We start from the raw sequence: 25,258 nt of genomic DNA on the forward strand, positions 1-25,258 counted from the left end.
TATGTGAGTCACACACGTTTATGTGAGTCACACACGTTTATGTGAGTCACACATGTGTATGTGAGTCACACATGTGTATGTGAGTCACACATGTTTATGTGAGTCACACATGTTTATGTGAGTCACACATGTTTATGTAAGTCTCACAGGTTTATGTGAGTCACACACGTTTATGTGAGTCACACATGTTTATGTGAGTCACACACGTTTATGGAGTCAAACACGTTTATGTGAGTTACACACGTTTATGCGAGTCACACACGTTTATGCGAGTCACACACGTGTATGTGAATCACACTGGTGTATTTGAGTCACGCACGTTTATGTGAGTCACACATGTTTATGTGAGTCACACATGTTTATGTGAGTCACACACGTTTATGTGAGTCCCACGTTTATGTTAGTCACACACGTTTATGTGAGTCACACACGTTTATGTGAGTCAAACATGTGTATGTGAGTCACACCTGTGTATGTGAGTCACACATGTTTATGTGAGTCACACACGTTTATGTGAGTCACACATGTTTATGTAAACCTCACAGGTTTATGTGAGTCACACACGTTTATGTGAGTCACACATGTTTATGTGAGTCACACAGGTTTATGTGAGTCACACAGGTTTATGTGAGTCACCCACGTTTATGTGAGTCACACATGTGTATGTGAGTCACACACGTTTATGTGAGTCAGACACGTTTTATGTAAGTCACACATGTTATGTTAGTCACACATGTGTATGTGAGTCACACACGTTTATGTAAGTCACACATGTTTATGTGAGTCACACATGTGTATGTGAGTCACACACGTTTATGTGAGTCACACATGTTTATGTGAGTCACACACGTTTATGTGAGTCACACACGTTTATGTGAGTCACACATGTGTATGTGAGTCACACACGTTTATGTGAGTCACACATGTTTATGTGAATCACACACGTTTATGTGAGTCACACATGTTTATGTGAGTCACCCATGCACAGTCCGACCTGTCTATGCAGTTGTCAATGCTCTTCCACCTCCTACATCAGTGCAGCGTTACTGCTTACTGTCAAGCGGAGAAGAATGGAATCGTATCACACAAGAACGTGAGACATAAGAGGTAAACGTATCGTTTAAAGTAATCACGGAGTTACAATGTACAATGTATGCTATTATTGATAGGTGGATAAATACAGCAATGACGAGAAAACACGTGTCCACTTTCTGCTTGATTATATATAAGGTTATATATAAATAAAACATACATTTATAGAGCACAAGCATCTTCAACCAATTAGGTTTCGGTATTCAACCTTGAATCACCCTGACAGAATAACACTTCCGCCTATATACTACTGCACCGTTTCATGAAGTTTGTGTAAAAACGGTGTTAGAAAACAAAAATACATAAAGCAGAAGGAAATTACAGTTAACAAACGGACAGACAGGCGGATAAAATGTCATGTTAGGACGCATTGAAGAAGACGAACGTATTGTTAAAGAAAACTTGTCCAAATGTTCCTAAATATTAATGTACAAGGTGTGGGTTTTAGTCTTATATACAATAATATGTCAACCGGTAACCGGTAGAATCTATTTCTGTTAAGAGTAAAACTCTCTGGGAAAATCTTTAAAATCAGTACTACTTTAGAAAGGTAATTTAAATTTCCAGTAAAAACATCTTAAGAGTAACAAGTTAAAATCACTGTAAGAAAGCTATTCGAACACTAGCCTTAAATGTATAACAATGAGCTAAAGAGTATTGTTAGTAGTAGTAGTAGTTGTGGGAGTGGTAACAGTACAATCAGGTCTTCGTCCTGAGACAATACCTAACTTTTGGCTTTAATGCTGAGCGTTCGCCCAGGTGAGAAAGGCAATGGGTTGTGTCCGCAGGCCGGGACATACCAATGTCCTTCAACGTTCAGCATTAAGGGTAATGGCAACATGCGACCCGGGCGGAATGCTGTGCTGAGTACCTTCGGCATGGTATTTCAGTGAGATGACGCTATAAAGTCGGCATCAGATCGGCGCTATCACCAGAAGGCAAGTACATCAACATACCCTGTCTGCGGCACACATACACGTGGACGCTTATTTATTATGACATAGATAATGACAAAGCAGTCCAAACTACAGATTTCTTGTATAATATTCAGAATACCACAGCTCCATTTCACCAAATGTGTATCACACCATATATGGTCATAGATATGTTATCTTTAAAGATGATTTTATATTAGTTTTGTTTAAGTCGCGTGGAATTTGAACGACTCTTAGGTGTTTTTTGTCATATCATTTACCAAACTGTTTTAGATAAGGTAATTTGTCACAAAGATGTTAGTTAACATTTTCTGCCATCTTTACCTTTTGCTGCTGTCAATACTAATGACAACTTCTCATTGTTGAGTATGACGTCACACTTGCTGTTCTCAAACGTGTTTCCTATCGTTAATGTAAGCTCAACCTGTGTGGGAAAATAGAAAAATGTTTAACAGATTTGTTCTGATCTTTCACATAATATGAAACACGCGTGAAAAACAAAAACAAATAAGAATGTAGTATATAGATGATCAACGGAAAACCATTAAATTTTATTCTGTTTATTATGTTAAAGGAAACAGAGAGAAACAAAAAACATGACCAACCAAAACCAACAGTGCGTCATTCCAACCAACACATAAATAAGCTACAATCCCTTTACTGAAATCTGGACATTATCGATGCCCATACTACATGTACATATTTTTTTACTGGTAAAATTAATAAAAAGCATGGGCGACACTACTTAGTTAAGTGTATGGCATTACATTCCGATAATAAGCTAAGGGGTTGTACACATCTCCCCTTCTGTTTCAACAGTAGTTTGGATTTCCAACATTTTGGCTCCTAGCATTACCGATGAGTCTTGGGAAAAGACGAAACACCTGTATGGTGAAGTGATATTATTATTATTTTATTTTTTTGGCATACCGTATCTATTGCTAAATTTAAAGGTACTACAAAAAGTGTATCACCTGTGTGTGTGTGTGTAATGTAGCAATACAAAACAATGTATGATATTTTCAGTTCTTTAACGGATGCGTATCTGATACCTAATGGAAGCAATGTTGATTCCTTTGAAAACAGGAATGTGGAGTTAAAAACGGTCTTTAGTAAACATGAATTTGCTGCCATTACCGTAATTGTAACAATAACGTTTTGTTTGTCTGATACAAAGTAACAATAGCCGGTGTAGCGTCAATAACTCGCCAGACGCTACATTTAAAGACAATAAAAAACATCACATTATGAACACTTTACAGCCATATATTCCTGTCGCTACGAAAGAATCCCAACATAGACTTCTAGTGTAAAATTCGTTGTTTATAAGAGCAATTGATGTAATTGACATTACGTCAAAGCATGTTTAGAGTTTAGATGCTTTTCCCCCGATGAAAGCACTTATAGACACATGAAAAATGGGCACAAAATTGGAATTTGTAAAATCATTTATACGTCAAGTTTTGAACCTCTGACGGAAGACATACCAATACCTTGCTTCCTTGAATACACAAATTGTCTATGCCTGCATTTGCTTACTATACGATAAAACCTGTTAGTCTTTTGACGTCATTCTATTGTTTCAGTATGGCGTGGTCATAAAATCATGTACATTTAGCTTTAGTGGTTTTGTTGAAACTTCGGTATTCTCTCTTTCTTGAGTAAATAGACATATATTTTAAAGAAAATATCCACTAGAGAAAGTTTTTTGTCTTGTATATACTTGAGTAAATAAAACATTTCCGTATATATTAAAACAAATCAATCGTTTTTGTCTGATCAGCTATCAGACACTGCGGTAAAAGTTTAATTTAAAAAATAATTTTCAAAATATTATCAGTGTTTGTATTCAAATATTCACGAATATCAATTATCCTAAATCGCAATAGTATCAAACACAGCTGTCCAATGGACTAGCTACACAAGCGTGGTCTTTACAATAAAACAAAGGTATATAAAGGACCTTGTGACGCCCTCTTAGATACCACTGTCTTAAAGACACAACAGCCGGGCTATAATATTTATCTTGATCAATAGATAATCTCTCCAATGATAGATTACTCGCTTGGCCTGCTAGGAATAAAAGTTTATTTAGATTAGGATCGTTTGTCCAGTACCATAGCTCCGGTATAAAAGATAAAGAAGACCCGCAACAAAAATTAGTACGGAGTAAAACAGTGAACACTAAAGAACTACAGACAGCCCCAACTACCAAAATGAGGGAAATTGTACATATGCAGGCTGGCCAGTGTGGCAACCAGATCGGCGCTAAGGTAGGCAGTAACGAATGATTTTAGACTTATATACACATAACTGAAACCAAATATGTTCAATGCCAAATAAAGTTATCTTAATAATAATTATATATTTCCATTATAATCGAGCACAGTAAAACATGATGTCATATCATTAAATCAGATGTAGACAATTTTGAATCTATCCGTTAGCCGCAATAACAACGATATTTATATTTTACTGAATTGAAAGAAAACACAACTGATTTTAGCGGTGATATACTTGTGATAAAATTTGAAGATTTATTTCGGTATTCAATAGATCAAAATTCATTCATAATTGTTTAAAAACTTAACACAGCGAAATGTTTAGTGAACATCCTAACAACCGATATTGTTCTGTAAATTTCAGTTCTGGGAAGTTATTTCCGATGAACACGGAATTGACCCCACCGGTACATACCACGGAGATTCTGACCTTCAGTTGGAGAGGATCAATGTGTACTACAATGAGGCCACAGGTACTTAAATGTTGAACTATAAACACATACTTGATTTTCCTCTTCGAACTTTTCAATTTTGATGGACCTGTCAAACAGATTAAAATTGTCATTTCCAATCGAATTCAATAGTAACAAAAACAAAACATGATATAATCTAGGCGGATCTGGACACCTGGGGAACTGACGGTGATGGTGACCCTCAAATTATAAGCCACAGCATCTTACTACAGCTATTTTGTACAGAAAGTATTCTCACACGACATTTTTCTTTGACATCTGTAGTCAGTTAAATGAGAAATTCAATTAAACAAATGAATTATAGCAGGTTTTGCGTGTTTCAGATTCTCCTTATAAAGTTTACTTATATCATGTTTCTCCTCTACTCCACTGTAACTATCCACATTGCGTCTTCCTATGTAGTTTGTTCTTTCGTCTATTTAGTTAGAATAGCTGTGACTAGATGCAAATTGAGAATAGTTGGTTACTCTCAAACCTACAGACAATTAAACATTGATATCTATCATATACACGTTATTAAAATTGAAAACAATACACAATAGCTAATCGTTGCAGACAAAAATATATCTTTATCAAAATCATCGAACATATAAACGACTTAGCGGTACCATACGTTAACTAACAATATTAAAAATACCATGTTTCAAGTGTTCTAAAAACCAAATGTCCAAGATCAAATTACTGAAACGACAACTCTTTTAAGCAAAAGTGATTCCCTTGTTGTATATCATTGAACTAATTTTGTATCTATTACTTAACCGTTTTAGGAGGCAAATATGTTCCCCGAGCTGTCTTGGTTGATTTGGAGCCAGGAACCATGGACTCTGTCCGATCTGGTCCTTTCGGACAAATCTTCAGACCAGACAACTTTGTGTTCGGACAGAGTGGAGCCGGAAACACCTGGGCTAAGGGACATTACACAGAAGGTGCCGAACTTGTAGACTCTGTTCTTGATGTTGTTCGTAAAGAATCAGAAAGTTGTGATTGTCTTCAGGGATTCCAACTTACACATTCTCTTGGTGGTGGTACCGGATCCGGAATGGGAACACTCCTCATTTCAAAGATCCGCGAAGAATACCCCGACAGGATCATGAACACATTCTCAGTTGTACCATCGCCTAAGGTAAATTTAAAGAAATCAACTTGTTGTTTTTAATATATTAAATCGCCGTTATTAAAAATCCAAACGTTATTATTTCTTTTACATAACTTGTCTTAGGTCAAAGGATATCGGCTACAATTGCTTATGTCTTCCATTTCATTTCAGGTATCAGACACTGTTGTTGAGCCATACAACGCCACCCTTTCCGTCCATCAGCTTGTTGAGAACACAGATGAAACATACTGTATCGATAACGAGGCTCTCTACGACATCTGTTTCCGTACACTCAAACTGACCACACCCACATACGGTGACTTGAATCATCTCGTCTCCGCCACCATGTCCGGAGTCACTACCTGTCTCCGATTCCCCGGTCAACTGAACGCTGATCTCCGTAAATTGGCTGTCAACATGGTGCCTTTCCCCCGTCTTCATTTCTTCATGCCTGGTTTCGCTCCTCTCACATCTCGTGGTAGCCAGCACCCCAGGGCTCTTACCGTCCCTGAGCTGACCCAACAGATGTTCGACACCAAAAACATGATGGCTGCTTGTGATCCACGTCACGGCCGTTATCTGACCGTCGCAACTATGTTCCGTGGACGTATGTCCATGAAGGAAGTTGATGAGCAGCTCCTGAACGTCCAGAACAAGAACAGTAGCTACTTCGTTGAATGGATCCCCAACAACGTCAAGACCGCCGTCTGTGATATCCCACCACGTGGTCTCAAGATGTCTGCTACCTTCATCGGTAATAGCACCGCCATCCAGGAGCTCTTCAAGCGTATCTCCGAGCAGTTCCCCGCTATGTTCCGTCGTAAGGCTTTCTTGCATTGGTACACTGGTGAGGGTATGGACGAGATGGAGTTCACAGAGGCCGAGTCTAACATGAACGACTTGGTGTCTGAGTACCAACAGTACCAGGATGCCACAGCTGAGGAGGAGGGAGAGTTTGAAGAGGAAGAGGGCGCGGAGGAGGCTTAAATCTAGTGATATATTATATCTACTACTCAAACACTGCCTAACTAAAAATAAACAAAGACGATTTATTGGCTATGAAGCCATTTTATTTTATTAAGAAAAACATACATAATTCAAACTCTTACAAAACTCAAGAAGCGTTTATCAAATTTCACACGTTGTTTTGAAAAAAAATAACAACTCAATCAAAATGATAACACAATATCGAGTAAGTATTAAAATAAATAAAAAAGGGATACCTTCGTTTGTTGTTTTTTTCACCCTTAACTTATCCTGCGTTGTTTTATAAGAATTCAAATTAACAGTTACATGTAACAACAACAAAAAGTCATAAATGGAGAGAGCTTGACCAAATTCATTCTAGAGCATCCTTGTACTCCGGGAAGAGAGAAGGGGCGGGTCCAATATGGGAAATATGGATAAATACTTGAAATCCTTCCTCTTCCGTGCAAACGGAAAAATTATAAAACAATTGGTCAAGAGCATCCTTGGGCAGAGAGACCTAAATTGTGTATAAACGGAGGATGTGCCCTCTCAGAGGGCCAGGTGAAATAGGTGACATAGGGGGAAATATCAAAAATACTTCTTCTATCGATTACATCAAGGAGGGATTTAAACTCGATTTGGTCTAGAGCATCCTTGGGCAAAGGCGACTCAATTGTATGTGAACAGGACGCCTCTCACACTGGGGGCAGAGGAGTGGGCCGAAGGGGGAAATAGGGATACATATTTAAATGTATTTGTCTTCCGTATGGATGAGGAAATTCAGTTCAAATACGACCTCGATCATCCTTGAGCCGAAGAATTTAAAGTCGTATTAACGGTGGGCTTGGACCCCCTGGAGGCAATGGGCGGGGCCCAATGGGAGAATAAAGGTACCTATTTCAAATGCTTCTCTTTCTGTAGAAAATGAGGGATTTAAACCATGAGGTATTAACAAAGATGTGTCCCTCCTATGGGGCAGAGGGGTAGGGGCCACCTTTTAGGGATTTAAACCATAAGGTTTTAACAAAGGTGTGTCCCTCCTATGGGGCAGAGGGGTAGGGGCCACCTATTAGGGATTTAAACCATGATGTATTAACAAAGGTGTATCCCTCCTATGGGGCAGAGGGGTAGGGGCCACCTATTAGGGATTTAAACCATGATGTATTAACAAAGATGTGTCCCTCCTATGGGGCAGAGGGGTAGGGGCCACCTATTAGGGATGAATAATTAAAATTCCTTTCTGTAGAGTTGTAAAGGGGTTTAAAGAATTATAGTAAAAAAAGCTGTTCCAGCGTTAACACTAGACAAAATAAATATATAAAGGTAACACCAGAATATAAGGAAAGAACACCTTGCAAAGAAGGGACAACACCGACAATATAGGAGAAAAGATCATAAACAGGGAAGTTCACACCGGGCAACCAATTCAACAACACAAGGAACTTAGGAGACAACACAAGGAACAAATGATAAAAAAAGGAAAAACGTGAACACTTTCAAAAAGCGGACGCAAAGCCAGGCGCTCCGGACGTTTAAGCGATGTATGTGCCATATGGGACAACCGCCAAATTATCTCCTCTCAAATCCAAAAAAAAGTTCAGAAAATAAACAATGAAAGGCTAATTGAACATAGCTTATTTCAAAAAGAATAAATCTCTTTCAAACTGGAAGGCTTGTACGTACTTTACCCTTAAGTAAATGCCAAAGTGTTGTCCACGTGGTGAATTTGCCCGATTATCCTTGACTGGCGAAATTCATCATAGACTCCAGGAATGTCCAATAAGCTCAGGCACTCGGTCTTCTTCCATAACATCAAATATGTTACTTAAAGGTAACAAGAAGAATAAACCCAGAAATAACAGAAAATGGTAAAAGGGGAACCAGTATCCTTAGTTTTAACCGGTAGGAGAAGCACAAAAGCGCATTTCTTAATAAAAAAAAAGCACAGTCATAGTTTAATATTATATATTTTGCACCCACATATTTATACCACGTATACGATTTTTGTTGTTTCACTGATATGTGTAAAACATAATCCCACACATTGCATGTGTAATAGTCAACTTCTTTTTTATTTCTAACGGATTTCATAGAACAAAATCCATAAACTATCTTAGATTACAAATCTTTGTATAAGGTTCTGTGTTTAGCTGAACATGGATGAAGCTATTGTAAGCCGTTTGTGGTTTTATCCATTTAAAACAAATATCTGCATTTATTGACAGGATACAAAAATACAGATATCTGTAATTGAAATAAAGATATCTGCGTTTTAAATACAGATATCTAATACAGTAAATACTAATGTATAATTATAGATATCTGTATTTAAAATATAGATATCTGTATTTAAAAAATAGGTATATGTGTTTCCATTACAGATATCTCTATTTATTTGTAACTTTAGATATCTATATTTTAATTACAGATATCTTTATTCCAATTATAGAGATATGTATTTATTTGTAATGGTGATATATGTACTTTAAATACAGATATCTAGATATCGTTATTCTAAATTTTGACGTTGCAAAATTACACGTACATGTGTCTGTAATTAAAATACAGATATCTGTATTTTAACTATAGATATCTGTATTTATGTAATAACTAGAGATATCTGCATTTAAAATAGAGATATCTCTATTTAAAATGCAAATATCTGTAATTCAAATGTTCATATCTGTATTTTAAGTACAGATATCTCTAATTATGCAATACATACAGATATCTGTACTTACATTAAAAATGCAAATATCTATATTGAATGGGTAAAAACCCAAACGGCCTACCATATAACGCTATTACCAAATAGTTAAGAAGATTTAATTTTTCAGAAATTGACCTAACATAGAAAGAGTTATAAAAAAATCTTTGCTGGAAAGGATATTTTATTTTGTTCACAAACTGGAAGTTGAAAAAGCTAGACTTTTGAGATTACTCCCTTGTTTTCATAAACTGCATAAACTGCTTGGATGGACTTTCATTTGTGGTTGTTGTGTCACCATTGATAGCTTTGATGAATTATCAAGCTGAAATCCTTTCTTACAAGATCGCTGAGGGTATGAAACTGCCATGATTACTTCTTGGAAAAGTTATTAAATCCAGTAGTTAGCATGAAAATGTGGTTAAAGATACAAACATAGTAAACAAAACAATGTTACATGTATTTTGTTAACATCAACATTATGTCATAACAAACATGACGGTATAGACCAACCTAAAATATATCATATCAATTTCAAGGCCTATTATTTACTAGTTTACTTGGAGCCAGTGTGTGGTCAGTAAAGAGAGTGAGACTTATAACAAGTCATCAGATAAGATGCTGACCAGCCCGCAGTAATGAGGGCGATTAATGAACCTGGGGTGTGGCTAATGGCCCTTCTGATATTGTGGTTTCACAGGCAGCCAAGCCCCGGAGTCAAATTACAAACCTTATCCACATCCAAGCGATAAAATTATAGCAGTTATTTTTTTGTCTCTAAATGATTCAATATTCTAGAGACGGGGTCAGTCTGAGGAAGCCGAAATAAATCAAGGCTGAGACAGAACGGATAGTTCTGAGTTTAATTGTTATATTTACTGTTTCCATCTTCTTGTTGTCATCAAATAACTTTTGTAAATACAAACGTTAAATAATCATTTGATAAAATTTAATTGATAGTATGTATGTGTCTATGTTTTTAAATGATATATATAGTACATGTAGTTCAAAACCTATCAGTATAGTGTTGAGCTTACACAAGAACTAACCAATACATTTGTTTGTTTTATTGGTAATATTATTTCCTTCCTCTTACTTGCTAGTACAATCTACATGTATGTTGAAATAGAAAATCCTGTTAAATGTTTACTAAGAATGTCACTTCCCTATGCTTTATTTGTATTGATATATCACTCGATACCCAAACCTTATCTACAGTATATATATCAATAGATTCGTGTTATTCTGAGGACATTTTAGGTATATCTTATCGAAGGTTTCTATGCAATTAGTCTTGTTGTGTCCTGTACAGTGATGTGATCGCACAACGTGATACGATAGGGGCACGGTAATGTTGGTGCATTGTACGATCACACAACTGTCTTTAACTGTTTCTGGTGATGAACTCATTGTAAATTCCCTTAATTATCTGGAATAACACCATATAAAATATCCATGGGGATAAGTAATATACATATGTAACGTACTTTCAAACATGTTGGCACTGTCATGCATTTTACTAAAGCTGTAGATTACCTGGTTGGTTAATTTCTTAAATCACTACGTAAAGTACACTAGAATAAGCGGTGAACCGTCTTACGCGGCCACTTAATTCACGTCCATTATGACATATTATGTATCATTAAATAGTTTGGCACTGTGTGAGGTGTAATGATTAAAATTTGGAACTCCATTTATAAAAACGGTGCCTGTCTATCGATAGCCAAGCACAATCTATACAATTTAAACAAGGTATATAATAGATCTGATAAAGAAAATCCTAAACAGGGCAACGCCGGTATGGTAATAAAACCGTTATCTTAAGTTCAAATTGTTCGCTTGAACCTGTACCAATAATAGTAAATCAGCGGTACGGATCGTTAGTCCAGTACCATAGCTCCGGTATAAAAGTTAAAGACGACCCGCAACACAAACCAGTACGGAGTAAAACAGCAAACACTTAGGAACCACAGACAGACCCAACTACCAAAATGAGGGAAATCGTACATATGCAGGCTGGCCAGTGTGGCAACCAGATCGGTGCTAAGGTAAAATATATATAAATCTTTATTTTATATAGGTTCATATTAGATTCGTAAATCAGACACGTGAAAATGAAACTTTACCAATATTCATAATGTTATATGAATTAGAAGGTGTTTTTTTTTTATTTAAACAGCAAGGTGACCTTCATTTACGTACAGAACGTGCATTGTACTGTCTCCTTTTTACTTCTTACTCATACCCATACGAAATAAAACTACAACGAAATAGTGTCTGTTATGTCGACTGTTGTACATACGCTAACAGCGTAGCCGAAATCGACATCGATTTTGTGGACAACTCGTACACATTTTACACCTTTGTGTGCATGAAGGTGACAGTGTATATATCGTACAAGTCACCGAAACGTTACAATGAAAATTGTATTGATTGTGTAAAAGGAACTTTTCATTATCCATACCTACCAACCTGAAGAAAATGTTTAGAAAACTATAGATGTGTCTATGACAGGGGCACCAAGCCCTTACTGTCCTCTATAATACACATTGCAAAGGACACAGACACAACATAAAGATTTCCATCTAATATAAACGGTAGATTATGTCATATGTATTTATAATGAAAAATTATCATTTAAATGTTGAAATTCAATCCAATCGATACAATTTGACAAATTATATAACTTGTTAATTTACAATAACTATTATATTCTGACAAAGAGGATCAAAATTCGTGTTAGATGAGGTAGTATTGTAACGTATCACTACATTCCTATCAATCGTCGATTTGTTTGTGGTATCTAACGAGAAATATTATTATTTTTAGTTCTGGGAAGTAATTTCTGATGAACACGGAATTGACCCCACCGGTACCTACCACGGAGATTCTGACCTTCAGTTGGAGAGGATCAACGTGTACTACAATGAGGCCACAGGTAAGGATTGGCTTATCTGTTTAAATACCAATATTGGTATAAAAACTTCAATTTTATTACAAAAAGCTCATTCAATTTATAACTAACCAACGTAACTGATTATCTAAAGAAATAGATAATAAAGTAAAGTGACATTATTTATACGTAACATGTTCGTCCTGGATTAGTCGAGCTTTGCTTATTCCAGTAAGAGCTTTTCAGTTCAACTGACCTGGAGACTGTTTGAAAATAATGCTATTTTAATAAATAAACGAATAAAAAATGTTAAATAAAAACGATAATTAAGCAAATAACTAAATAAAGAACAACGTTCTCAGATATCTTACGTTCCTAAACCTTTACATCTTCAGGAGGCAAGTATGTTCCCCGTGCTGTCTTGGTTGACTTGGAGCCCGGAACCATGGACTCTGTCAGATCTGGTCCTTTTGGACAAATCTTCAGACCAGACAACTTTGTATTCGGACAGAGTGGTGCTGGAAACAACTGGGCTAAGGGACATTACACAGAAGGTGCTGAGCTCGTAGACTCTGTTCTTGATGTCGTTCGTAAAGAATCAGAAAGTTGTGATTGTCTTCAGGGATTCCAACTTACACATTCTCTTGGTGGTGGTACCGGTTCTGGAATGGGAACACTCCTCATTTCAAAAATCCGTGAAGAATACCCCGACAGGATCATGAACACATTCTCCGTTGTACCGTCACCAAAGGTAACTTATATTTTGGATTTTCAAATTACTTGCCGATTTCAGTAAATTGTCAGTCATTATTGTTCCTTTTATCCGTCTCAATTTATGTAGTTCGCAATTTCAAAGCCTTTTTACATTGTCAAAAAAAAACACAAAAAAGAAAAAAGAAAAAAAATGTGTACGTAGATTAGATTAATGAGACCAACACTATCTTTTACAGGTATCAGACACAGTAGTCGAGCCATACAACGCCACCCTCTCCGTCCACCAGCTTGTTGAGAACACAGATGAAACATACTGTATCGATAACGAGGCTCTGTACGATATCTGCTTCCGTACACTCAAACTGACCACACCCACATACGGTGACTTGAATCATCTCGTCTCCGCCACCATGTCCGGAGTCACCACCTGTCTCCGATTCCCCGGTCAGCTGAACGCCGATCTCCGTAAATTGGCTGTCAACATGGTCCCCTTCCCCCGTCTCCATTTCTTCATGCCTGGGTTCGCTCCACTAACATCTCGTGGTAGCCAGCAGTACAGGGCTCTTACCGTCCCTGAGCTGACCCAACAGATGTTCGACGCCAAGAACATGATGGCTGCTTGTGATCCTCGTCACGGACGTTATCTGACCGTCGCTGCCATGTTCCGTGGACGTATGTCCATGAAGGAGGTCGATGAGCAGCTCCTGAACGTCCAGAACAAGAACAGCAGCTACTTCGTTGAATGGATCCCCAACAACGTCAAGACCGCCGTCTGTGATATCCCACCACGTGGTCTCAAGATGTCTGCTACCTTCGTTGGTAACAGTACCGCCATCCAGGAGCTGTTCAAGCGTATCTCCGAGCAGTTCACCGCTATGTTCCGTCGTAAGGCTTTCTTGCATTGGTACACTGGTGAGGGTATGGACGAGATGGAGTTCACAGAGGCTGAGTCCAACATGAACGACTTGGTGTCTGAGTACCAACAGTACCAGGATGCCACAGCCGAGGAGGAGGGAGAGTTCGAGGAGGAAGAGGGAGAGGAAGCATAAAAAGTCGATTGGACATATTTACATTAATAAATACTCTAGTAATTACACAAGTCATGAAAAACATCTACTGTAAGTCCATAATTAAAACATTCAATAAAGCGAAGACTCTAAGTCACGAGTATTAATTCAAGGTTAAAAGACAATCAAAAGAAAATACCAAGTGAAAGATTAGTCAACACAAGAACTTGTCTAGTCAAAAGGACCAATTCAGAACCAGAACAGTATTAAAAACAAAGAAATATAATATTGTCTGTTATTTTTTGTCATTTTTCAGGAAGTGAAGTTTCTTCGGAATCGTGCGCATTAAGGGTCGATGCTATCACTGTTTAAATTTCTTATTTTGGTATATATTTTTGATGTGATCAATTTCTGAGGTACTAAGACATGCACTTTTTGTTAATTGCCATTTTATTGTAAAATATGTCCAATGCCTCAGACTCATGAACAAAGAAATTAATAATAATAATAATGCTAATAATTCGAGGTTCTTTTATACTTATAATGCTTTATCACAACCTAGTCCATACGTCGTCTGAAAACGGTTCACAAATTATTATCCGTGGTTATAGGGCCTTTGCAACCAGTCAACATCTTTCTCAACTCCCTGGTGAGCATACAGCCGGTGCCGCCATTCCTACAACTAGACCACCGTGTCTCCTTATTAAATTGAGTTTCATTAAGCCCCCGAATCATAGTAGATCGGTTTTATTTAATGACCACAATTAGAAACCGGAATTCAGATATCTAATTTGGATATATTGAAATAAGAATTATTAAAACGATACATATCAAAGGACTAGGGGCATTGCTAATGGGCATTCCCGGCCTCTTCAGCGATTTAATATTAGTTGTTATATTTGAATCTGGGATAAATGCAAGTTTCAAATTCATTCGACAACTGGTATATGGGGTATAGTGTAACAAATAGAGGTATCAACCCGCGTGTTTCACTACAATGCGTGAATATCGTCTATTGAGTACAATGTATGTTGAATTTGCTATTTGAAGCAAATTAACAAAGTGCTGTTCAATTTTTGAAAGCCTCCGCATGCACCAACCAAATACATATTTGACATGCTTAAACATTGTCATACCAGTGTTCATTCGTAGAAAGGAATTTTGTTTGTCACATGCGAAGGCTTTAAAGTCTACTGTAACTGTCCAAAAACACCATAGTTTGGCGATTTCTGCATAGCAACGCAATTTCGTGGCTATAGAGGGGCATCTACGTATGCTCAATGATTGCCCCAATTAACCAATAGGATATTTGTAAAAAATATAAATTAATATAGTTAAGCTGAAAGTTTTACTTTTTATGAGGCCGAAAATAACCAATAATGCCCCCTAGTCCTTTAGAACAGTCTGTAAGAAGGCACCAAAGCTGATGCCTTTATAAAATAATTCAATTTTAAAGAAGCAATCCCTCTTCCGCCATTATAGGGGGTCAATTGTTTTGTAACCAGACTGAATGCTACGAAATGATAAATACAAGTTATGTTATGTACCTAGGTCATGCGCAGCACAAAGCTCTGGAGAGGAATACCAGTCTCAAATAAAGATTTCTGTAGCCAAACAAAACACAAAAGGTCACGGTAAAATGACCTGTACCCACTTGTATAAAACATCTCAAAGTTAAGGAAAATCTCAAGCAATGTATTGTATTGTCTATGGGAAATCTTAGACTTGAGATGTTTTATACAAGTGGGCCCTGGTACATTTGTACAAGATTTTAAATAGTAAATAGTTATGCAAAAGATGGCCACGTGACTTTATTAATCAATGATTTTTATATAGCGTGTCCCTTTATAACATTCAGTGTCGTGGTAAATGAGGTAGACATGTTATAAATATTGTAGACGTACTTTATATTAATTCTATAGCATGTAAAAACCATTTATTACAACACTGAATGTTTTTAAATGACACATTTTATAAAGTTCTTTTTGTGTACCATATGAAGAATCAATATAATTCCACATGCATTTATTGCGTACCTATACAAACACCTGTTTAGAACCAAAGTAAAGTATATTGTTTTAAAAGCGTTTAAATGTTGTACATTTATAACGATAGGTGACGAGACACGTGCACTACTTATAAAGGCTATATACTGCCTCACTGTGATAAATATCTCCTCTCTAGAAGAATACCATATCAAGAAACAAGAAATATTTATTTCACGAATGTCGGATTGATTATTTGCGGAAATAATTTTCATGGGGGAATATAATTAGTCTTCATGTTAAACAAATCGTATATATATCTAACATCGATCGATTGATTTATTGATTGATTGATTGATTGATTGATTGATTGATTGATTAACTGATTGATTGATTGATTGATTGATTGATTGATTGATTGATTGATTGATTGATTGATTGATTGATTGATTGATTGATTGATTGATTGATAGATGTACAGATGTACAGATGTACAATTTGGATTTAGAAAAAAACTTTCCACGATAGATGCTATTTTCGTACAACAATCATTAATTAATAGAACTCTCAAAAAACGAAACAGACTGTACTGCTGTTTTATAGATTCTAAAAAGGCTTTTGATTTTGTGTTAAATTCAAAGGCGTAACTGAATTTTTCAAATGTGATTGTTGTTTATTCCAAGGGGAAATATTATCTCCATTGTTGTTTACATTATTTGATAATGATTTAGAAATGGATTTTATAAAAAAAAAATGTTTATCACTAAAAATTCAAACTATTAATTTATTTTTACTTATGTATGCAGACGATATGGTCATACTATCGGAAACACCAGAAGACTTGCAGAAAATGTTAGATTCACTATCAGATTATTGTAGAAAATGGAGCTTAACTTTAAATGCTGATAAAAAAAATAGTTATCTTTAAAACTGGTGGTTTAATAAGAGCAAAAGAAAAATGGATTTATAATAATGATGCGATTGAAGTGGTTGATAAGTTTAGTTATCTTGGTCTCACTTTAAACTAAATGGAAAATTTACAAAATCCAAAAAAGGAATTGCAGAACAAGGTCGAAAAGCACTATTGACCATAAATAATGTATGTAAAAAGAATTATTTTGATATAGAATCTCGTCTTGCTGTTTTTGACACGTTTGTCAATAGTATTTTAATGTACGGTTCAGAAATTTGGGGATTTCATAAAGCACCCGAAATAGAAAAATTGCATATTGTGTTCTTGAAATCATTATTAGGATTAAGAAAATCTACAAACTCTGCATTTCTTTATATTGAATTTGGAAGATCTCATTTACAGCTGTTAAGAAAAGATAAAAATTGGAAGTTTTGGATTAAATTACAACGTTCTGATAACTGTGTGCTGAAAGCTTGTTATGATGATATGGTTGAAAATAAAGACCCCTGGATCCTTAACTTAAAACATGATCTTTCAAGAGTCGGCCTTGGATACATGTTTGTGACTGATAGTATTTATCATTCTAGTGAAGTATATAAGCAGCAATTATGTGATTGTTTTCAGCAAGATTGTCTAGATAAAATTCATTCTTCTTCTAAAGGAGTATTATATCAGCATTTAGGGGAAAGTATTAAATTGCAACGATATCTTCATAAGGCAATTAATTTATATTATCTAAAACATATTTCTAAGCTGTGTTTATGTGCGCATGACCTATTCATTAAACGTGGCCGTTACAGATATATACCTAGATAAGAAAGAAAATGTATTTTATGTAATGAAAATGATATAGAAGATGAAATTCATTTTATAATTGAATTTAATCGCTATTCAGACCTCCGGTCTAAATTCATTAAGCAATATTATTTCAAAAGGCCTAGCATGTTCAAATTCGTTCAATTACTCAAAATCGGAAACACAAAAGAACTTAATAATTTAGTAAAGTATCTATCACTGGCGTTTAAACGTAGAGCAGATTTATTAAGAGGTCATCACTAGAACAGGTCATGTTAAGGTACATGTTGTATATCAGTTTATTGAATACAAATTATGTAATATACCACTATATTGATAAGTCTTGTCTGGGTAAATGAGGGTGCGTATGATTGCCGCTGCTGCTGCTGATATGATGATGATGATGATGATGATGATGGTAAGGATGATGTGTGCGAGTTAGTGTGAGTGTCCTTGATGATGATGAGGATGATGTGTGCGAGTCAGTGAGAGTGTGTTCTTGTGAGTGTCTTTGTCTTATCTGTAATTGCCATAAGTTGTAAAACTTGGGCAAATAACGAACTTGAACTTGAATAACATATATCACTCTAAACACGTCTATGTATCCTGTACTTTCATTTCTATAGCTTATTAAGTTGTAGTAACTGTGTCTCACAGCTCCCAGTAACCTTGTGGCTGTTTTATTGGACGTAATATCTGCCGACTTACAATACTGACCGTGAATACTTTAGATAGAATAAAGGAACATTTACGACGGATATCGAGTATAATGTTTGCACCGTGCCAAAGCAATTTTAACTCTTTACAACTTAAAGGCGCATTATTGTTTGGAGAATGGCTGCGTATATATTCTCTCCGAAACACAATATGGGTTACAACGCCTGTATATGCCACCATATAGCTCATACGAGTTTTAAGTCAATATACGGTTTCTATAGGCCTATATTTGTTTACCCGGGAACTCTGTATGGGTCTTTTGTTAAATCCACTATATTACAAAGGTCGGTAATTCACCACACAGTATTAGTAGTTAAAGCGATCAATGAATGATTTACTTCTGTACAAACCCGTCACAAAATTCTCTGACCCTTTGTTATCACATTGATTCTGAAAAGAAATGTTTTGTTAAAGTGTAAATTTGTCACAGTATTTGTCGTATATGAACTTGTAATTAAATCCAAAACTGCCATGTCAAATGTCATATTCATGAGGAGCTCTCTTTGTTGTGAATAACAATAGACTGTCACCTAGAAAGGTCAGTAAATGAGCTATGTATGTAAATTCTACCCTATCTTATTTTCTTCTTTTTATGAGATTAAAAAATACGTCTACTAATGAGAAATCATCGGTCCGTTTTTACAAATGTTCTGAAAATATATTGACATTTGGTAAGTCAGTACAAAGTGTTCCGAGATCGGCTATATAGTGTTAAGTTTTCTTATTCTAGATTACCAATATTAGCTGTTCACCCGAAAGCCATGCTATAAGAAAAAAACCACTTTATGACTTTTGATACAAAAACAATGCCTTGAGGTGATATCATTCTTCTTAAAGTTGAGTTAGTTCAAGTTCTTAATTAGGTCTTGAGCAATTTTGCTCATCTGCTTATCAATCCAAATACATTATATGTTAGCGTACACAAAGCACATGTACATACAATGATGAGAGCATATATAAATATATATTATATTGTTACACATGTACATACAATGATAAGAGCATGTATTACTATATATTATATTGTTACACATGTGCATATAATTACTATAAGTTCAGTTCAATTCAATTCAATTCAATTGATTGACTGTAGGCATTACGTCCCATGAGTACATATTACATACAATACATAATAAGGATGTGAAACAGCAAGACAAAAGTGGAGTACGAGTTAAAGAAATACAGCTCCTATCTTAAATGCTTCAAAAAAAAGGTGCCGAGACGTTGTTATTGACACACAACAACTGTATTAATTTAAACATTGAAGGTTTTTGCCAATAGTGTTTATTGATATATTGACTTCTTAAGTCATTGTACAAATTACATATTTATAAAAAATGATATTCGTCTTCTACTTCAGTAGTCGACTTAGAAATTGCACAATATCTCCTATTCCGCTCGATATTTCTATAAGGACCGGTTTCAATTGCCAAAGAATGTGCAGACATACGAAGTTTTGTTAAACATATTCTATATTTCTAAGTTACGTCATAGTGTTTTCGTTGATACATAAAAATAAATGGTTTACATTATGACATGTATGCGCTCATTTTCGGTTGTCGTATTAATGACTAATTGGGTTGAAACGGTCAACTAAAAAGTGCCAACCATTCAATTTAAAATGACGTAAGATCTCTAACCGATTCCAATGTTAGGTTGCCAGCTTTAGCTTTGTGTATTGACGACCAGCAGAACGGATATCGGTGATCCAAATCCGCCTATCGCCAACTGACCAATACGGTTTTTAGGATTACCGCTAAGTAATAAAAATCTTTAGAAATTTGAATCGGGGTTTATATTAAGTCTCAACTAATTCGGTCCAACCATTCAGGATATTTGGAAATAAGTGGAGCGTGATTTGAGAACTCTATTCCCTAGGTCCGGTATAAAAGAACCGGCTCCCTACGACGAGAACCAGTACGGAAAAGTAAGCTGACACGTTAACACTGTAAAGAACTACAGACAGCCCCAACTACCAAAATGAGGGAAATTGTACATATGCAAGCTGGCCAGTGCGGCAACCAGATCGGCGCCAAGGTAGGAATTTAAATCACTATTTCTTTTGTCATGGTGGACAAACCTGAAGTCTTCACAGATAATCACGCCATATTTAACGTTCCTGTGCAATCGAACAATAGTAAGATTACATTATCAGCTTGGTGCGTACGGTATAATTAGTTAGGTTATATTTGAATATTTTAACATTTAAGGATATACTCTTCTGAGGTTTTAATCAAGTTCAAGCCTTGTTTTGATCTGGTGTAACGGGATTAAGTAATATTTAACAAATTATGATCTAGTTTAATAGCAAACACGCATCTGAAAAATATGTCAAAAAACTAGATGCCTGGTGTTTGTAGAACTTCTTTTACAAAAAAATAAAACATTATCAATTCGGCGGCCATTTTGAAAAAGGGTATTGATGTGTTTTTCTTGCACTTCACAAAAGGCCAAAATTTCAAAATTTTTAGCAGGTTCAATTTTGCTGCACAACTTTATAATGTTCAATATGATAAAAATAATTTGCAACAAAGTGGAAAATTATGCATTATTGGCATTTTTTTTTACATATTTAGTGTAACTGAAGCACTTTTGATTTTTGAACCCAAAAATGGTGAAAAATAACACAAATAATTATGGGATAAAAAAAGAAGTACACGGACCCCCCATTTTTGCGGCTGTTTTAGAAAGAGAAACATATTTTCTTTTGATTCATTAAATATTCAAAAAAGTTTAATAGCAGAACTTTTTGTATCAAGCGTTTAATCAGCAAAAAATGGTGAAAAAATAAGGGGTAGGGGTAACTTAAATCGCCTTTCTGAGGTAAAGAACAAGATTAGGAAATTTTACTAACAGAATTTAAAAGAAAATAAAAAAAATCTGCAAATGGTCAAAACAAACCAAAAATCACCTAAAATCACATAATGTGTTAAATTGGTATCTTTGACCGATCAAATTACAAAAACGAACACACGGACATTTATTTCTTTTGGCATTTTCTCCTATGCCATAAACTCTTTTTCCAAAAATCTATATAAGAAAAACAATTAATACAGGTGTTTTTTTGACTTCTCAGAGGTGTCACATCCTAAAGTTATTTTTGTATTTTAATACTTCAACATTTAAGTTAAGTTGTATTGCAATAACTTAACATTTCAATATTTTAACATCAAGGTTATGTTGTATTTAAAAAAAGTAGCATTTTGTATATATCAGTTGATATATTTGAAAGAAAACCGTCAGTAACTCGTCTCATACAACTGTTTTCAAGAGGATTTGAAAAAAGGTAGCAACTTGTCAAAAACTTGTCAAAACTTACAAAAATTATATTAATCTTTTAAATGATAAATAGTAAGGTAGAGGATACAACCATACCTAGCCCGAGGTCCAAATCCTTTTACTATAGTAAGGCAAAATATTTCAAAATAATGTTATAATATTGTATCTAAAATATCGACTAAAATATTTCATTTAAAATTAAATTTGTTTATAATTACTTTTGTATGGACAATGCGATATCTACTATACTTTAACAATTAAAATATGAAACATGTATCTAATTGTGAACCATAATTTCATTTTCAGTTCTGGGAAGTTATTTCCGATGAACACGGAATCGACCCCACCGGTACATACCACGGAGATTCTGACCTTCAGTTGGAAAGGATCAACGTGTACTACAATGAGGCCACAGGTAATTTTGAATCCGGTGTAAAATGATACTTTAATAATTTTCAAAACAGTAATTTCATAAAAACGACACTCTCTTTAAGTTAGAACCACACTTTTGTCTAAGCTTTTCTCCAGTAACAGGTCTGGGCAAGGTCAATCTTTTAAATTCCAACATACAGGGAAGTAGGCGATATATAATTGGTACCCTTGGGGCGTCGAGCTAATGTTTAATCCCTACTTTCGATGTTTTCTGTCGTAGCTATAAAACAAACATTGTCGGACAGGCACCAGCAATGTAAACAGTAAGCGGTCAATCTAGTTTATATCTATGAATATAGAGCTACCTTTGATCAATCCACAACGAGTTATGTTAATGATATGTAAATTTCTGAACGTAAATACAGACATGCAGGAAAACACGCATGCGTAACTATAGAATCAGTAAATCAATATATATGTAACCTGATCCCAGAGTGATAAAACATTTACTTCAGGAATGTATCAATTCTTAAAAATATAAAATCAATTAATTGGCTTTATTCCACAATCATAAACTGAAATTGTAATATTTATCACCTCTTTGTTATGAATCACATGTTGGCTTGCGAGTTCGACAAGTTGTTGAAAACCAAACTCCAGAACATTTCAGAAGAACAGTAAAAATAAAGAATGCTGTGAAATTGCTTATTTTCGTGGGGGTTTAATTTCGTTGATTTCGTGGATAATCGTCATCAATGAATTCATAGGTCCAAAAAGTAATTAAAAGTTTGACATAAAACGATTCTACGTGTGGGTAGGTATTCCACGAGTTTATGTACCGTCGAAATGGCATTTTTTGGAAAACCATGAAATTTATGCCTCACCAAAATATCTGAGTTCGCAGTATTTCAGTGAAAATTGGTCTTCAAATTAAGATATTCGAAATATATAAGCCACTCATCATCCTTAAATTGAGATAAAGGCCAGAGAAATGACGCCTTTAGTACTAACCAGATATTATATCAAATCATTCACAAAATAACTAAATGTCTACATATTTTATATCGTCAGGAGGCAAATATGTTCCCCGAGCTGTCTTGGTTGATTTGGAGCCCGGAACCATGGACTCTGTCAGGTCTGGTCCTTTTGGACAAATCTTCAGACCAGACAACTTTGTGTTCGGACAAAGTGGAGCCGGAAACAACTGGGCTAAGGGACATTACACAGAAGGTGCTGAACTCGTAGACTCTGTTCTTGATGTCGTTCGTAAAGAATCTGAAAGCTGTGATTGTCTTCAGGGATTCCAGCTTACACATTCTCTTGGTGGCGGTACCGGATCCGGAATGGGAACACTCCTCATCTCCAAGATCCGTGAAGAATACCCCGACAGGATCATGAACACATTCTCCGTTGTACCATCACCAAAGGTAAACATTTCATAAATTACTCCAGAATATCTGCAATAAAATATAATCATAAATTCACCTCGGAGTAAAACATATCTTTTTAAACTCTTGTCATTTGATGAAATGCTGAATTATTCATATCCCATTTCAATTAAACGGTGCTTCATTTTCATTTTTTAATTACTGTAGTACAATATTTTTGTCTAATGAAAAACTATAAGAGACTTTTTAGACTGAAAATGATGTAAAATAACTATTTTAATATATATATATATATTTATATTCTATAGGTATCCGACACCGTGGTTGAGCCATACAACGCCACCCTCTCCGTCCACCAGCTTGTTGAGAACACCGACGAGACCTACTGTATCGATAACGAGGCTCTCTACGATATCTGCTTCCGTACCCTGAAGCTGACCACACCCACATACGGAGACTTGAACCATCTTGTCTCCGCCACCATGTCCGGAGTCACCACCTGTCTCCGATTCCCCGGTCAACTGAACGCCGATCTCCGTAAATTGGCTGTCAACATGGTCCCCTTCCCCCGTCTCCATTTCTTCATGCCTGGTTTCGCTCCTCTCACATCTCGTGGTAGCCAGCAGTACAGGGCTCTTACCGTCCCAGAGCTGACCCAGCAGATGTTCGACGCCAAGAACATGATGGCTGCCTGTGATCCTCGTCACGGACGTTATCTGACCGTCGCCACCATGTTCCGTGGACGTATGTCAATGAAGGAGGTCGATGAGCAGCTCCTGAACGTCCAGAACAAGAACAGCAGCTACTTCGTTGAATGGATCCCCAACAACGTCAAGACCGCCGTCTGTGATATCCCACCACGTGGTCTCAAGATGTCTGCTACCTTCGTTGGTAACAGTACCGCCATCCAGGAGCTCTTCAAGCGTATCTCCGAGCAGTTCACCGCTATGTTCCGTCGTAAGGCTTTCTTGCATTGGTACACTGGTGAGGGTATGGACGAGATGGAGTTCACAGAGGCTGAGTCCAACATGAACGACTTGGTGTCCGAGTACCAACAGTACCAGGATGCCACAGCCGAGGAGGAGGGAGAGTTCGAGGAGGAAGAGGGAGAGGAAGAGGCTTAAATGCTTTGAACCCTTGAAACATTGAGAACTTTTAACAGAAATCTAGTCCATCTGATTTCAAAGCTTGATTTTAACATCTAGAAAGAGTCGACAGAATTTTGAATTCTGATACAATTATCTTTAGGTACGCGTATAGATTTTGAAATGATGGCGATTCTGATTGATCAAGCCCTGATTAAAAAATGTGCAAACATATATACTCTTCTTGTTTTTATTCATAAATTTCAGTTTATCATCTTCACTTTACAATTCATACTTTACAGTCTTCATATTTCAATCTTCGCTTTTCAATATAAACATTTTTTAATGTTCACTTCACAAACTAAACATAGCCATCTTCACTTTTAACTTGATACTTTGCAGTATACATCTCACAGTCTGTAGTACTATCTACACTTACACCTCGGACAGAAAATAACGCCAGGGAATTTCGTCAAAGTTTAAAAATATTGTTTTTGTTTACAATCAACACTTAACATTATACATTTTACAATCTACACTTAGCAATCTACACATT

The 25,258-nt window shown here is 35.9% G+C and overlaps 3 protein-coding genes across 3 annotated transcripts; all 3 read left to right on the top strand.

Moving 5' to 3' along the window:
* Window positions 1–4,162: 4,162 nt before the first annotated feature.
* Window positions 4,163–7,093, top strand: LOC110462470 (tubulin beta chain-like). The gene is made up of 4 exons (XM_021516424.1): window positions 4,163–4,300; window positions 4,674–4,782; window positions 5,550–5,905; window positions 6,050–7,093. The coding sequence occupies exons 1-4, from the start codon at window positions 4,244–4,246 to the stop codon at window positions 6,863–6,865; spliced, it is 1,338 nt and encodes a 445-aa protein (XP_021372099.1). The 5' UTR covers window positions 4,163–4,243; the 3' UTR covers window positions 6,866–7,093.
* Window positions 7,094–11,476: 4,383 nt separating this feature from the next.
* On the top strand, window positions 11,477–14,454 carry LOC110462465 (tubulin beta chain-like). Its single transcript, XM_021516418.1, has 4 exons — window positions 11,477–11,602; window positions 12,384–12,492; window positions 12,843–13,198; window positions 13,398–14,454. Exons 1-4 carry the CDS (start codon window positions 11,546–11,548, stop codon window positions 14,208–14,210), a joined length of 1,335 nt encoding a protein of 444 aa, XP_021372093.1. The 5' UTR covers window positions 11,477–11,545; the 3' UTR covers window positions 14,211–14,454.
* A 6,028-nt stretch (window positions 14,455–20,482) lies between these two features.
* Window positions 20,483–24,936, top strand: LOC110462459 (tubulin beta chain-like). The gene is made up of 4 exons (XM_021516412.1): window positions 20,483–20,615; window positions 22,164–22,272; window positions 23,301–23,656; window positions 23,926–24,936. The coding sequence occupies exons 1-4, from the start codon at window positions 20,559–20,561 to the stop codon at window positions 24,739–24,741; spliced, it is 1,338 nt and encodes a 445-aa protein (XP_021372087.1). The 5' UTR covers window positions 20,483–20,558; the 3' UTR covers window positions 24,742–24,936.
* The last annotated feature ends 322 nt before the right edge of the window (window positions 24,937–25,258 follow it).

The sequence above is a fragment of the Mizuhopecten yessoensis genome, unplaced genomic scaffold (genome assembly GCF_002113885.1).
Source record: "Mizuhopecten yessoensis strain PY_sf001 unplaced genomic scaffold, ASM211388v2 scaffold10797, whole genome shotgun sequence".
In the NCBI taxonomy this organism is placed as follows: domain Eukaryota; kingdom Metazoa; phylum Mollusca; class Bivalvia; order Pectinida; family Pectinidae; genus Mizuhopecten; species Mizuhopecten yessoensis.

Excerpts from the sequence above, each read along its gene's own strand:
- LOC110462470 (XM_021516424.1), top strand. The coding sequence starts at position 4,244 with ATGAGGGAAATTGTACATATGCAGGCTGGCCAGTGTGGCAACCAGATC. Across the intron at positions 4,783-5,549 it reads GTACTACAATGAGGCCACAG|GAGGCAAATATGTTCCCCGA; the intron begins GTACTTAAATGT and ends TAACCGTTTTAG. Across the intron at positions 5,906-6,049 it reads CAGTTGTACCATCGCCTAAG|GTATCAGACACTGTTGTTGA; the intron begins GTAAATTTAAAG and ends ATTTCATTTCAG.
- LOC110462465 (XM_021516418.1), top strand. The coding sequence starts at position 11,546 with ATGAGGGAAATCGTACATATGCAGGCTGGCCAGTGTGGCAACCAGATC. Across the intron at positions 12,493-12,842 it reads GTACTACAATGAGGCCACAG|GAGGCAAGTATGTTCCCCGT; the intron begins GTAAGGATTGGC and ends TTACATCTTCAG. Across the intron at positions 13,199-13,397 it reads CCGTTGTACCGTCACCAAAG|GTATCAGACACAGTAGTCGA; the intron begins GTAACTTATATT and ends TATCTTTTACAG.
- LOC110462459 (XM_021516412.1), top strand. The coding sequence starts at position 20,559 with ATGAGGGAAATTGTACATATGCAAGCTGGCCAGTGCGGCAACCAGATC. Across the intron at positions 22,273-23,300 it reads GTACTACAATGAGGCCACAG|GAGGCAAATATGTTCCCCGA; the intron begins GTAATTTTGAAT and ends TTATATCGTCAG. Across the intron at positions 23,657-23,925 it reads CCGTTGTACCATCACCAAAG|GTATCCGACACCGTGGTTGA; the intron begins GTAAACATTTCA and ends TATATTCTATAG.